The sequence below is a fragment of the Crotalus tigris genome, unplaced genomic scaffold (genome assembly GCF_016545835.1).
Source record: "Crotalus tigris isolate CLP2741 ecotype Arizona unplaced genomic scaffold, ASM1654583v1 scf7180000024339.11422700, whole genome shotgun sequence".
In the NCBI taxonomy this organism is placed as follows: Eukaryota; Metazoa; Chordata; class Lepidosauria; order Squamata; family Viperidae; genus Crotalus; species Crotalus tigris.
In genome coordinates, this window is record NW_024100509.1 from 5,230,546 (window position 1) to 5,245,603 (window position 15,058).

General features: G+C 40.2%; 1 protein-coding gene across 1 annotated transcript in view; it reads left to right on the forward strand.

Annotated features, from left to right (window-relative positions):
- The window catches only part of LOC120300283, a 151,656-nt gene that overhangs the window by 125,227 nt on the left and 11,371 nt on the right, over positions 1-15,058 (forward strand). Inside the window, exon 8 of the mRNA XM_039326101.1 lies at positions 13,871-13,929. Within this exon, the coding sequence (XP_039182035.1) occupies positions 13,871-13,929 (59 nt within the window). The remainder of the gene's footprint in view (positions 1-13,870; positions 13,930-15,058) is intronic.

Below are 15,058 nucleotides of genomic sequence, written 5' to 3' on the forward strand. Positions count from 1 at the left end.
GTCCTTTTATGATTTTGAAAACAAAACACAGAAGAAGAGATTACTTCTATAATTGGATGCCTTATGTTGACATACAATGTATCCTTTCATGCAGTACATAATACTAACCCAGGCTTAGATTTAAGATATGTTGCCGTGAACAGGTTCACATATCATGCTGAGCCAAAAACAAGTAGACCATAATCTGGATGGATGGATGGATGGGTGCAAAGTTCTTTTCTTTTCCTTCTTGCACTATCTTTTCATACAAATGGAAAATCAGATCACTTTGGAATATTATCATTCTGGATAAAGAGACTTTCTTATTTGTTCAGATGTGATGGAACAATCTAGAGAATGTGAACAATGAAAATTTGTACTGTTCATGCTTGCCGGATGTGCTGTTTCCTTGAGAACAAGAATCTGAGCTGCTAAACATAGCTGCCAAAACTAGTGACGAACCAGCCTGCTTCACTGGGTGCTATCTGAAATCTGTACGCTGCTTTAAGGGTGTAGGTGGAACTGTCACTGATAAAGACTATATGGAATTATCCTCTATTCAGCTGCTGATCCAGATTTTTGATGGAAGGAAGGGATCTAGTCTTTCCGCCCTTTCTTCCTCCGTCATGGCAATAATTCAGTTTCCCTCCCCTAATCCACCCCCTCACCTTTCTGACTAACACTGTGGTTGCAGCTAAGCAAGATCAAAAGCTACTTATTTTCATTTGGAAAGGAATACAGAGGGATTTTATCAACAGAGCTCATCCAGGTCTTGGAAAATCTCTTGATAAATGGGATACTGCAAGAAGACTTTCTGAGATGGAGCCACCATTGTCCTGGCAACTCTCTTGCAAATGGCAAGTACTGGGCTTATTTTTATTATTCAACTGGGTGTTGATTACAGGACAGATCCGCTATTCTGTTGTGGAGGAATCGAAGCTGGGGACCATGGTGGGAGAGGTGGCACATGATCTGGGCTTAACCCTGGCAGATCTTTCAAGTCGTAGGCTTTGGCTGGGCTCTGAGGAAAGTAAGAGGTACTTTGCAATTAACTTGGACAGTGGTGCTCTGATGGTGAATGAAAAGATAGATCGAGAGACTCTTTGTGGAGCAAGCTCACTGTGCATCCTGCCTGTGCAAGTAGTAATTGAAAATCCTTTGGAACTCTTTCACCTGGAGATAGAGATTCTGGACCTGAATGACAATTCGCCCAACTTCGTCACTCCCTGGCTTGCATTGAGGGTAGCCGAATCTGCTGCTACCGGATCACGGCTCCCACTCGAGGGTGCACACGATGCAGATGTCGGGACCAATGCAGTCAGTGCCTACCAGCTCAGTCCCAATCCTCATTTCACACTTGATATAAAGAATGTGAAGGATGGCAAGCTTCTACCTGAACTGGTGCTAGACCAGCCTTTGGATAGAGAAAAGCAATCAGAACATCAGCTGATTTTGACTGCCTATGATGGAGGGGACCCTGTCCTGTCAGGAACAAGTCAGCTCACCATTGTGGTTCTTGACAATAATGATAATAAGCCTACATTTGATCTGCCTGTGTACAAAATACATTTTTTGGAAAATATTCCTGTAGGCTCTTTAATTTTTAAACTCAATGCAACTGATCCTGATGCAGGTTCTAATGGGGAAATACAGTATTCTTTTGGAATCCACACATCAGATTCCATCCAGACGTTGTTTGGCTTAGATCCCCTTACAGGTGAGATCTATGTTCAAGGAGTTGTGGATTTTGAAGAATCCCAGTTTTATGAACTTCATATAAGAGCCAGAGACAAGGGCATACCACAGATGGAAGGCCATTGTGTTATCCAAATAGAAGTTGAAGATGAAAATGACCATTTCCCAGATATTCTGCTTACTTCCTTGGTAAATCCACTGCCAGAAAATATACCTTTAGAAACAGTGGTGGGGCTTTTCAGTGTACGAGATCAAGATTCAGGTGTCAATGGAAAAGTAAGCTTGCAAATACCAAAGAGCTTACCCTTTAAAATTAAGTCTTTTGAAAATCATTTTTCATTAATTACACACGAAAAGCTGGATAGAGAAACAGTTTCTCAATATACTATAAAGCTCACTGCCCAAGACTCAGGAACTCCACCTCTAACTAGAGATTTGATTATCTTGTTGAACATTTCAGATGTCAATGACAATACCCCATTCTTCTCTCAGCATTTCTACAACTCCTTCTTGAACGAGAATGATCCACCTGGCTCTCTGTTGTGTACTGTATCTGCCTCTGATCCTGATGAGGGTGACAATTCCCGGCTCACTTACTCAGTGGCTGGAAATCGAGTCCAAGATGCCCTCATTTCTTCCTTTATTTATATCAACCCAGATAATGGGAATATATATGCCCAGCATTCTTTTGATTATGAAATGCTTCAAGTGTTACAAATCCTTGTTACTGTGCAGGATGCTGGGACACCCGTACGAAGCTCCAGTGTCACTGTTTATCTCTTCATATTGGATCAGAATGATAATGCTCCTGTTGTTTTGTATCCAGTGACTGGCCAGCAATTGTCAGCACTCCAGAGAATCCCTCTGTCAGCACCAGTAGGTTATGTCATCACAAAAGTCACAGCAGTGGATGCAGATTCTGGTCATAATGCCTGGCTGTCCTACTCCTTACTCCCCCATTCTACAAATGCCTCCCTGTTTCGAATAGCGCCATACACTGGGGAAATATGGACTGTTCGAAGCTTCCAAGAAACAGATCTTCTTGCACAGAAAATCTTCGTCCTTGTAAAGGATCATGGAAAACCACCTTTGTCCACTACCGTGACCATCTTGGTCTCACTAGAGGAAAAAGCATCTGAGGAAAGTTCACAGTCTCACGAGTTCTTAAATCATCCTAAAGAAAAATCTGATCTGACTCTGTATCTGATTATAGCTCTGGTGGTGGTTAGCATTGTCTCTCTCATTAGTTTAATTGTCTTGTCTGCAAAATGCTTTTGGAATAGAAAAGGCAGAGATTCTCCTTACAACTTGAACAATGCTCCTGTCAGGGATCTTTTCAAATACTCCAATCCTAAACTGCAACTCAACTCCGATGGTACCCTGGAATACATGGAGGTGACACTGAGGCCCGCAGACTCCCAAAGCCAGCCCCACAAATCCAGGCATTCTCCGGAGTCAGACAGAAGTGATTTCACATTTATGAGGCCTGTGTATTCCCAGCCAAGTACCCTAACAAGGAATGTTGATCCTTTTTTGTCCCATATTAATACACTGAATCATCCAAAGCAGGTGAGATGACCTTTTATGTTTTGTCCTGATCCCATCCGAAACATAATTGGTATTTCCAGTAATTGAAATTTTATCAAGAGCTAACCCAAAGGTTGTTTTTTCAAAAGGCATCTGGACTTTGATTTTCCTCGAACCTGTTTCGCTTTCATCCGAGAAGCTTCTTCAGTTAGATCTGAAGAAGCTTCTTGGATGAGAAGTGAAACGTCTTAAAGGAAAAACAAAGTCCAGTTGCCTTTTAAAAAAGCACCTTTGGGGCAATCATGACCTGGATGACTGAGAATCTCCATAGACATTTAGACCAAGAACTAAATCTTATGGGTCTGTAGCTTCATAAATGGATTGATTGAGCATGGACTAATTCATACCTTATTATCAAAATGATAATAGAAACTTTGGAGATGAGGCAAATTTTGTGGATTGATCCCTATGATGTTACATGTGTTGGAAGTACCTATGAGAGGAACCAGGAACTGGGGACCAGTGGCAAGAATGAGAAGAAAATCCAAATGTTAATAATTGTATACATTTTTCACATGCTGTCAAAATCAGATTTTCTTTCATTCTTAACATGTTTACAATTGGAAAGCGTCATCCCCTGTCAAGTGATTTATTATTAGAAAAATGGAATATGTATTTTCTGAAAAAAAATACATCTCATCCTAAAAGTGTCATTAATTCAGCATTCTACAAATAATTAGCTGAGTGAGTTGGGATGAGGCAAGGAGGGAGCCGTTGCTAGCCTTTATTAATTGTCATTCCTGATAGAAAATGAGAAATTAGCTGTTTTGTTGCACTTATAGGAGGAGCCAGCTGTGCCATTAAAGAAAATATCTGCATGCTATTAATACTTGTGGTCAAATAAGCTAGAACAAAGCCAATATGGGACAAGATGTTGGGCTGTGTTTTCCCCAGTCTGTCTTTTTGCCTGGTGTCTCTAGGTTAAAAAAAAAAAAAAGCAGGTTACGCGGTCCTTTTTCACACAGTAGCTGCTTCCAGACATGGATTGGTGCTTGTGTTGCTGTCCTGGGAAAGGCTCTGCTGATTGGATAAATAGAAAAGCAGTCTCAGCGAATGAACAGGCGGTTAATGCTGAAGACCTGCCGTGCATACCACTCCCTCCATAGCAGTGACAATCTCTCTCAAACCAAAACAATGAATGAGGGAGGTAAATACTGACTGTAGACCCTCTTCCTTTCATATAATGCATATTTTGTGGAGATAAGTGGTGAGTTTCTCAGGGTTTTAAAGCTGTACTGTGTGCTATAAATAGCTCCTGTTTTGCAGTTTTTAGACCTTCCTGCCGTGGATTTCTGAAAGATGCTCAGAACAGAAAAAACTGCCTGGCGTTTGGGATTCCTACATACCTTTGCTTTCTATCTGTTTCTGAGTGACTGTTTTGCACAGATCCGTTATTCTGTCCCTGAGGAACTTACTCGGGGAGCCTTTGTAGGAAATCTTGCTAAGGATTTAGGAATGGATGTAACAAAGCTTGCAGCTGCCAATCTGCAGGTGCTTTCTGATTCCGACTTCCAGTATTTCTCAGTGAATGTGAACACTGGAATCATAATAATCAATGACAGAATAGACAGAGAGCAGCTTTGTGGCCAGAACCTACGGTGTTTCTTGCATCTTAAACTTGCTATTGAAAACCCGGTGGAGTTCTATCGCATCGAAGTGGAGATTCTGGATATCAACGACAATGCTCCTGAATTCTCAAGTAGTACAATTGTTCTGCAGATCTATGAATTGGCTGCCCTGGGTGCCCGTTTCCCTATTCCACATGCACAGGATCCAGATATAGGAACAAATACTTTGCAAACTTATCACCTCAGCATCAATGAGAACTTCAGCCTCAATGTGAAGGCACGCACCGATGGCACCAAATTCCCAGAATTAGTTCTGGAGAAAACATTGGACAGAGAACGTGTGGCTGTCCACAATTTGATCCTGACAGCTGAAGATGGGGGCACATTCCCCAGATCTAGCACTGTACAAATTGCTGTCCATGTTCTGGATGCTAATGATAATCACCCAGTTTTTGACAAACCCACTTACAATGTCCGCTTGGTAGAAAACTCTCCTCCTGGGACACTGGTGATTAAGCTGAACGCAACCGACTTTGATGAAGGGTCTAATGGACAGGTACGGTATTCCCTCAGCAGTCATAACTCTGAAGCATTGTGCAGAATATTTGCTATTGATAACATCACAGGAGAAATCCGTGTTCAAGGGAGTCTTGATTTTGAAGAGGCCAGCATATATGAAATTGAAGTGGAAGCTAAGGACATGGGTTCACCTACCATGGAACAGCATTGCAGTGTTATTGTAGAAGTGACAGATGTCAATGATAATGTCCCTGAAGTCATTCTCACATCTTTCTCCAGTTCCATGAGTGAAGATGCACCTCCTGGCACAGTAGTTGCTGTGATACATGTCAAAGATAGAGACTCTGGGGATCAAGGGAAAGTCCAGTGTGATTTGTCAAAAAATCTTCCTTTTAAACTTCGGAAGGATTTTGAGCACCAGTATTCCTTGCTCATTGGTGAGCAACTGGACCGTGAGAACTCTTCTCAATACAATATCACTATCTGTGCCTTTGACTTAGGAAATCCACCTCTCTTGCAACAGACATCTTTCTCCATTACTCTGGCAGATATTAATGATAATCCACCTCAGTTTGACAGGTCATTTTATGAAGTCATCATAGAAGAGAACAATCCAGTAGGAGTGATTCTCCTTAAGGTTTCTGCAACAGATGCAGATAAAGATCAGAATTCCCAGCTATCTTACATTGTTTTGACCAGTCCAGGACAAGAACTGATTGAAGATCTCACTTCTTTCATCTCCATTAACCCAACAAATGGGGAAGTTTTTGCAGAAAGCTCCTTTGATTATGAGTGTACCAATCATTTTCAGTTTCAGGTAGAAGCTTGTGATGGTGGTTCTCCTTCTCTCTGCAACAGGGTTATGGTGCACATTTATCTACTAGATCAGAATGATAATGCACCAAAGATTCAGTTTCCTTTTACTGGGAAAGATTCAGTTGTACAATTCAGGATTCCTCGATCTACTATGGCCAAAGCATTAATCACAAAAATTATGGCTGTGGACTTTGATTCTGGGCAAAATGCTTGGCTCTCTTATCATCTAAAACAAGCCACAGATCTTAGTCTGTTTAGCATAAGTCTTCACAGTGGGGAAATGAGGACCTTACGAATAATACAGGACCTAGACAATCCTACCCAGGAACTAGTCATAGTTATCCAAGATTCAGGAGAACTTTCCATGTCTACCTCAGTTACTGTGATCATATTCCTGGAAGAGAGCGCTTCTGAAGTGTTTCTAGGGTTAACTGCACACTCTGTGGAAAGTGAGAGACCGCCCACATTGACTTTATATCTTATTATCTGTTTGGCAGCAATTTCTACTATCTTGTTGATTGCTTTGGTGGCCCTGGGAGCAAGATGTCTTCACTGTGATGCTTTTGCAACATCTACTATCTTTGGATGCTGTGGAGGTAAAGCTAGTGGACTTGAAAATGTCCCAGATCATATGACGGGACATTATCATTATCAGCTGAGCCCTGGAGATGCCATGATTGGAGTACAGGTAGCCACTTCAGGACCTCCAGTCAAAGGATACAGATCTTGCTTTTCTCCTGTGTCAGATATCAGCGAGTTTGTGTTTATGAAACCTAATTTGACTCTTAGGGCAGCCTCTTGCAGCAATCTAACTGAAGCCAGCTTCTTTCATAAGGTGAGAATTTTCTGCTTAAGCCCTGGGTTCTGTATACATCTTATGATCTCCTGCGTACAAGAGATAAGGGTGGGGAAATCAATGACTAATCTATTGCATAGATAGTGTTGACCTACACAAGCCCACCCTGAAGCCTTCTGAATTATCTGTCTAGCAGGCTGCACATTGGCTTTTTACTCACTCACTCACTCACTTACTTAAGCATCTATGTTATTCCATTTGTTTTGGGGAAGGCTGGGAATTAAGGCTGGGAGGTTGTCTTTCGTTTTTTTCTGAGATTATGTATATTCTAAGCACCTTTCTGCCATTCTTGTGCACTTTTGATTTCAGCTTTTTCATCCAGGCAGTCTGTGCAAGCTCTTTTGGCCAACAGCACCCTTGGGACAGCTCTCTCTGCTGTGCTGTAAAGGAGGGGGAGGAGGAGCATGATGGCTCTGGAGATGGGCAAAGTATTTTTTTGGGGGGGGGTGTATTTTGAGAAAGGGGCTTCAGTGCTGTCACGGAGGAGGGGATTGCTAGTATCCATTTCAGAGCTCTTTTTCCTCTGCTGCTCATTTTGCCAAGGAGGAGCTGCTGCTGCTGCTGCTTGAAAATCCATTCCCCCTCCTCTCCCTTCCCTCTCAAGCTGCAGCATCCTTTTTGGGGGGCTGCACTGCCCCTCTCGGGTCATCCCAGAGTCACCAGGTGGGAGGGACAGAGTGTATCTAGAAGCAGCAAAAAAAAAAAAGCGGCACCCACCCACCTCCCCCAACCCCCGGCAAGGAGAAGCAGCAGCAGCAGCCTGAAGCTGCAATCCTTTTGACTGAAGCAAGCCAGGCATGGATAGCAGACAGAATTTGCAATGGCAGCCGCTGTTATTTTTAGCTTCAGTGTTTTCCCTGCCAGATCTCATCTCCATGCAGATTCACTACTCTATCCCAGAGGACCAGGATCCAGGCTCTTACGTGGGGAATATTGCCAAGGATCTGGGAGTGGATGTGCGGACTCTGCGTGCTCGCCGCTTGCAGCTGGTCAGTGAGGGAATGCGCCAATACTTCCAAGTGAACCTGGCAGACGGCATGTTACTCGTCAATGAGAGGTTAGATCGGGAAATGCTGTGTAGCTCCAGCCCCAGGTGTTCTTTTCCTTTTCAGTTGGTGCTGGAGAAACCATTGCAACTTAACCGGGTGGAGGTGGAGATACTGGATGTGAATGACAATGCCCCCCGATTCCCAAAGGACACTGTTTCTTTAGAAATTACTGAGGTTGCCAACCTAGGCACTCGATTACGGCTGGAAGTTGCAGAAGATCAAGACACTGGTTCCAATTCCATTGCAACCTATGAGCTCAGTCCAAATGAACATTTTGCTTTGAGTATCAATATCAGAGGGGATGGGGTCAAAATTCCTGAAATTGTATTGGAAAAGCTCCTGGACAGGGAAAAAGCAGCTACCCATCATTTAATCCTGACTGCCCTAGATAGTGGAAATCCTGTTCAGTCAGGCACTGTTCAGGTAACAGTCCATGTACTTGATGCAAATGATAATCCCCCAGTGTGTGAACCACCTGTATCAAAGGTTTATTTGGAGGAAAATATCCAGGTGGGGACTATTGTAACAAAACTCAATGTTACTGACTTAGATGAAGGACCTAATGGAGAAGTTGAATATTTCTTCAAATCCAGCAGCAGTGTACAGCTAAAACTCCTTGATGTGTTTAGTCTGGACTCTCAAACAGGGGAAATCAAGACAAAAGTTTTATTGGATTATGAAGAAGCTAATGCATATGAAATAGCCATCTACATTAAAGACAAGGGATCCCCTGCTATGGAAGGTCACTGCAATATTAGAGTAGAACTTGTTGATGTTAATGACAACAGTCCAGAGATTATGATGACTACTCTTTCTAGCTCAGTACAAGAAGATGCACCCATAGGAACCGTCATTGCACTTATCCAAGCAAAGGACAATGATTCTGAGGAGAATGGGCAAGTCCGCCTGGAGATTCCAAGGCATGTACCATTTAAATTGGTGTCTTCATTTAAAGGACATTATTCACTAGTGACTAATGCCCCACTTGATCGAGAGAAGACTGCTGGATACAATATCAAAATTAAAGCAACAGATTCTGGAATACCTCAAAAGTCAACTGAGAAAAATATATTAATTCAAGTTTCCGATATAAATGACAATGCACCCACTTTCTCCATCCCTTCCTACACAGCCCATGTGGAGGAAAATACATCTCCGGGAACTCTAGTCTTTTCTGTGTCGGCCTGCGATCCAGATGTAGGTGTCAATTCCAAGCTATCTTATTCCATAGTGGACACCGGAAATCAGGGCTTGCCCATCTCAACCTATTTCCACATCAATCAAGAGAATGGCAGTATTTATACCTCCAGGGTTCTAGATTATGAGCAAGAAAAAGTCTTTCAAGTTTCAGTAGAGGTGAAGGATTCAGGTTTCCCACCACTAAGCAGCACAACCACTCTTCATCTGTTCATAGTGGATCAGAATGATAATGCACCTGTAATTGTACACCCAGAAGTTCCCAAAGGTTCTGCCTTTCATCAGTCACTTCTAATCCCAGTAGAACCTGGATATCTGGTAACTAAAGTAGTGGCAGTGGATGCTGACAGTGGCCATAATGCATGGGTTTCATACCAGTTGCTCCATGAGACAAATGAGCTAAATGCTTTTAAAGTAGAAGACCACTCAGGAGAGATCCGTGTCACTCGGACACTGAAGGAACCTGGGGTTTCTCACCGGTTGGTGGTAGAAGTGAAGGACAATGGGATGCCATCTCTTTCAGCATCATTGATTCTAATAATCTCCTCAGAGGATAATGCTGGACAGGATTTTACCAAGTCCTTGGATCTTCTTCCCAAGTCACCTGCCAGGGCTCAGAATTTAACTCTTTATCTTATCATCTCTCTTGTGGCTATCTCTCTGGTGTCTTGTGTAATGATGATTATTGTGGGAGCCAGGTGCTTCAAATCTGGTTTCTGTATCCCAAACTGGATTATATCACGCTGGTGTAGTAGGAGGACAGACCGGAAATCTACCATAAATATCAGTGGGTATCCAAATCCAGAAGGCTTTATAAGATACCTTGAAGTGAGTGGAGCTGGAGCTCAGAACTACAAGTCTTGTTTCTCCCCTATGTCTGAGCAGGGAGATTTCTTTTTTGTTAAACCTTTCAGTCATTCCACTACAGCAGAAAGCATTCTTGCCTTTGAACATACAGGCAGTGCTTTGCAGAACCCCTCTGATGCGGTAAGATACACCAAGACAATGCTGGAACATATATAAATATATATCTATATGGATATACATATATTTGCAGTCTATATTTAACAGAAATGCTCCCATGAACTTTTATTTGACCTGAAGATACCATCTTCCTGGGTGGGGAACAGTTTAGTACTGTTTTTTAAAGTGATTTTGGATGCTTTGTTATAAATAACTTGTGTTGCCATTGGTCCCCATATTGACAACTGTCTTTGCTCCTCAATGAGACATCTCATGTATTAAAAGAGAATGAAGTTTGTTTTGTGAGTGATCCTGGTCTTGGTAGCTGCTATTTTGATTCTTTTGTAGATAGTCCTTGATTTATGACCACATTTGGGGCAGGAACTTCTGTTGCCAAAGGATGTGGTAGTTAGGTGAATCACACCCAACTTTATTACCTTTCTGCAGTGATTGTAAAGCAAATCACAGGATTATTAAGTGAACCCAGCTTATTCCATTGACTTGTTGGACGATGGCTGGGAAGGTTGCATGATCCTGGGATGCTGCAACCATCTTAAGTATATACCAGTTGCCAAGTGCCCAAATTGTGATCACATGACCACAGGGACGCTGCAATGGTCATAAGTATGAGGACAAATCATAAATCATTTTTTTCAGCTCTTTTAGCATTGAATGGTCACTAAACAAATAGTCATAAGTCAAGGACTACCTGCATTCAGTGCAGCTAAGTAAGTTTAAATACAGAAATCAAATCTAGAAAGTTCAGAAGGCTGATTAAAATGAACAATAAAAAGTGTTAAAATAATCCAATGAATTGTTTGCCCTTTAATAGAAAGTTCTTAGTGGTGTTACTGTGTCAAGAAGGCTTCAGTGTCAATTTAGATAAGGAACAGAAAGTAAATTTATTGATGAGTAAAAGTTAGCAGATGAAATTCTTTAAGTTCCTTCAGTTATCCTCAATTTGTGCAGCAAATGGTTGGGAGAAAAGTTCTGGACAGATTTAATTGTTAACTAAATTTAGCTATCTTAACTTCAGACTAAAACAAATGAAACATTTTATAAAACCTATTTGGGAGTGCAGAACAGAAGTTTCAGGAGCACTGTTTCCCGCTGAGTTTTAGAAAAACTTTTAACCATAAGTCCAGTTCAATATTAGAGGCTAGGCAGCCAGCTCTCAAGGTGGCTTTAATTTGGATTACTGGACTGAATGGGATGCAGTGACCTAAATGACCCTTTCCCAGTCTATGGTTGGTTCTCTGAAAGGACACTGTGGGTTAGGTATTTATTTCCTTGCTTCCAGTTGGAGATTTGCAAATATGCCTGATACATCATTTTTAGCAAGAGGTTGTGATTTCTAAAGTTTTGCTGATTTCATAAAGTGCTCTCATCTTTCTCACATTACTAGAACCTCTATATGATGATGAAGCAATATTCAGAATCATCTTTGCTACAAAATTTTAATGTTTACTATTGATTATACAAACATAAAAAAATATTTATCCAAAGAAGTTCAGGAACCCGGACTCAAGTGCTCAAGACAGGGCAAATATCTTCTTTTTGCTTTTGAGTTCACTTCTTTAAAATTGCCTTCTAAGTCTATTTTATGGGACTTTACCCCATATTCAGGGCTAACAGTTTTATCCTTGGGGGAAGATGGTTGCTTATTTTTTGCTTTTTCAGAGGGTAGCCATTTTCGCTGTTAAAATGACCATCCATGAGCTCCATGCAAGCCTCCACTAATCATCACATTGCTATTTGCTGCTGAATATCAGTGCTATAGAACTGAGGCTCTGGAATCTACAATGTTTGGTTTAAGTCTACAAGTTATATGCTATTGCCTTAAAGAAAGAATTGCAAATTCACAGAATAGAGCTGGAAGGGACATTGGAGGTCTTCTAGTCCAACTCCCTGCTCAAGCAGGAAACCCTCTGCCATTTCAGACAAGTGGCTGTCCAGTCTCCTCTTAAAAGCCTCCAGTGATGGAGCACCTACAACTTCTGAAGGCAAGCTGTTTCACTGGTTAATTGTTCTCACTGTTAGGAAGTTTCTCTTTAATTCCAGGTTGCTTCTCTCCTTGATTGGTTTCCATCCATTGTTTCTTGTCCTGCTCTCTGGTGCTTTGGAAAATATGAACTTTTCATATTTTCATATTATAAAATTATTTTTAATAATGGAATATGAAATTATTTCATATTTTCATATTATTTTCATATTATGAACTTTATTATCTTGAACAGAATCCAGGTAGCCTTTAAGGTTATTTTATTATTTTATGTATTGGCTATATAGTGCTATATAGGTATTGCTTTAAAAAAGAACTTAAAAAGAAGCTTTACATATATGAAGTAATATATACAAGATCTTAACTGTAACGGGGAATTCTTCAGAAATTGACACAGAAAATTACACCCGTAAGAGCTATGCTCACTTAGAATTGATTAGAAATAGTGTTTTGGAACTTGTAGGAGCACAGCTGTTGTCTGGCTTTCATGAAAAAAAGCCTGACTTTTTCAGCGAGACAGAAAAAAGATGCTTTTGCTGCTTTGAGAAATCCATTCGTTTAAGTTTTGTTTTGTGCCTTTGTGTTGGCTCCTGGGGACTGCTAAAACAAATCCCTGCAGTTATCCTGGCAAAACTTTCAAAAGTTTCACTCTGTGAATAACTTATTGGATATCTTTTAATAAAGTGGTGGGTATGATAAGCATTATTACAAGTAGTCCCTACTTAGCAACTACTCTTTCAGCGACCATTTGATGTTAAAATGATGCTGAAAAAGGAGACTTACGATCAGTCCTTGGAATTGTGGCTGTCCAGAATCCCTGTGGTCAAGTGATCACAATATTGGCACCTGGCAACCAGAACATACAATGATTGCCGTATCCCACAGTCTGGTGATTGTTATTTGCAACCTTGATTGTGACCTTTGCTTCAGACAAGCAAAGTCATTGGGGAGGCTGGCAGGAAGTCACAAGTTGTGATCACATGACATCACGCTTAACAATCTACAGTAATTTGCTTAATGACTGCAGCTGGAACTGATGAACTAGTATCATTAGTTAAGTGTTGTCACATGATGATTCACTTTGCAACCTTATCACTTAGTAATGGAGCCGAGAGTCCCAATTGTAGTTGGTAAGTGAGGATTACCTATATGTAATAGGTTTCTATTGAATCTCCTTTTTCTCTCTTTTTTACTGTACCCATCCATATTCTACTGGAAAAAATGTAGTAAAACAACTCTCTTTCAGAATCAATCTTCCCCTAATTTCATTATTGGTGATATTCAATTATGCTTTTTCAGGTTTGTTACATGTTTTAATTCGTCTATGTATTTTTATGGAATACTTCTCTGAATGATTTCTCTAATAGATTACAAAATATTTCAGATTGTGGTGATAGCTGAAGCGTTGTTGAATAAACAAGCAAACATTTTTAAGCATACTATTTAATCATGCATTCCTGTTTGGAAATAGCCTGAAAACGTCATTGTATACCTGTGTATATTATTTATAATTCAAACTTCCAAAGCATATACTAACCATATACTACAATTTATGTTTAATATTCTGTAATAATAATAAGGATGCTGTGCTTAAATTGAAAAATAGAAATATGTTCCTCTTTATGTTTGTTTTTTTCAGCAAACACAACCTAACACAGACTGGCGTTTTTCTCAGGCTCAAAGACCAGGAACTAGTGGGTAAGTTGCTTTACACAAATAAGATACTCTATAAATGGATATTATTTTTGTGCTATAAAAGTATATGAAAATGCCTTGAGAAGTAATAGATTTTTCTAGATCTTTGTCATTTAGAACATGCTGGAATATTTGCGAAGATTAAAGTGTGAAATATATATACATATAATATTATATATTATATGAAATATTAGAATAGAATAGAATATTGGAATATTTTATATATGTATTCCATTTTTTTCCCTACTTATAGCTACAAAAATGAAGCTAAAGTTGTTCAACATATTTTACTAATGAACAGTAAGAAATAATATAGGAAAGTTCATTTTATTGTTTGCCAGTTCAAACTGTATTAGTAACATTCACACAAAAAGTTTCAGATAGAGATTTTGTTCCTTTCAGAGATATCTGATAGAAAAGTATAGTCTAAAAATGAAAACTCAGGAGATTAGAGGAGGGTCCCGAGATTCTGAATGCCAATTTTGTTGCCTTCACCACAACCCAACTTTCTCTCTCTTGCTCCCAGCTTTGGGTTAGAAGTGAACTTGGAGATCCAAATCACCTGCAGATACTCATTTCTGTAGCTTCTTCTAATCAAAGAATGTCACTGCTTCCATAAGTTGTCTGTTCCGTTCTTGAACAACTCTAATTTCTATAATATTTTTTGACATCTGGCCACAATTTACTTTATTGTAATTTATACTACTGTTTCATTTTTTGTCTTTTGGAAAACTCTGGACAATTTTGTCCCATCTTCTACGTGACAGCCCATTTTGTATGTTTGATCTCGGTCACAATATTGTCTAATAATAAATTGAAGATTTTTTTCTTATAGTCCTGGAACACTTGGTTCTCAGATATCCTTGTTAACCATCAGGGCTACTTTTTCTGCTTTTCTACTTGCCCCTTTCTAGTTCTTTTACTTGGGCAAGTGGAAACCATATATATTTTTGAGAGAAAATATAGGCCAATCAACTTTACATCAATATCTGGGAAAATCCTGAAAAGATAATCAAGTTGTGGATTTGTGAGCAGGGAACTAGGTATGTCTGACCCTAGCCTATCAAAGAGAAGCATTAGGGATAACACGATAGCTGTTTTCCAGTAGTTGAGGAGCTGTCATAGAGGGGGC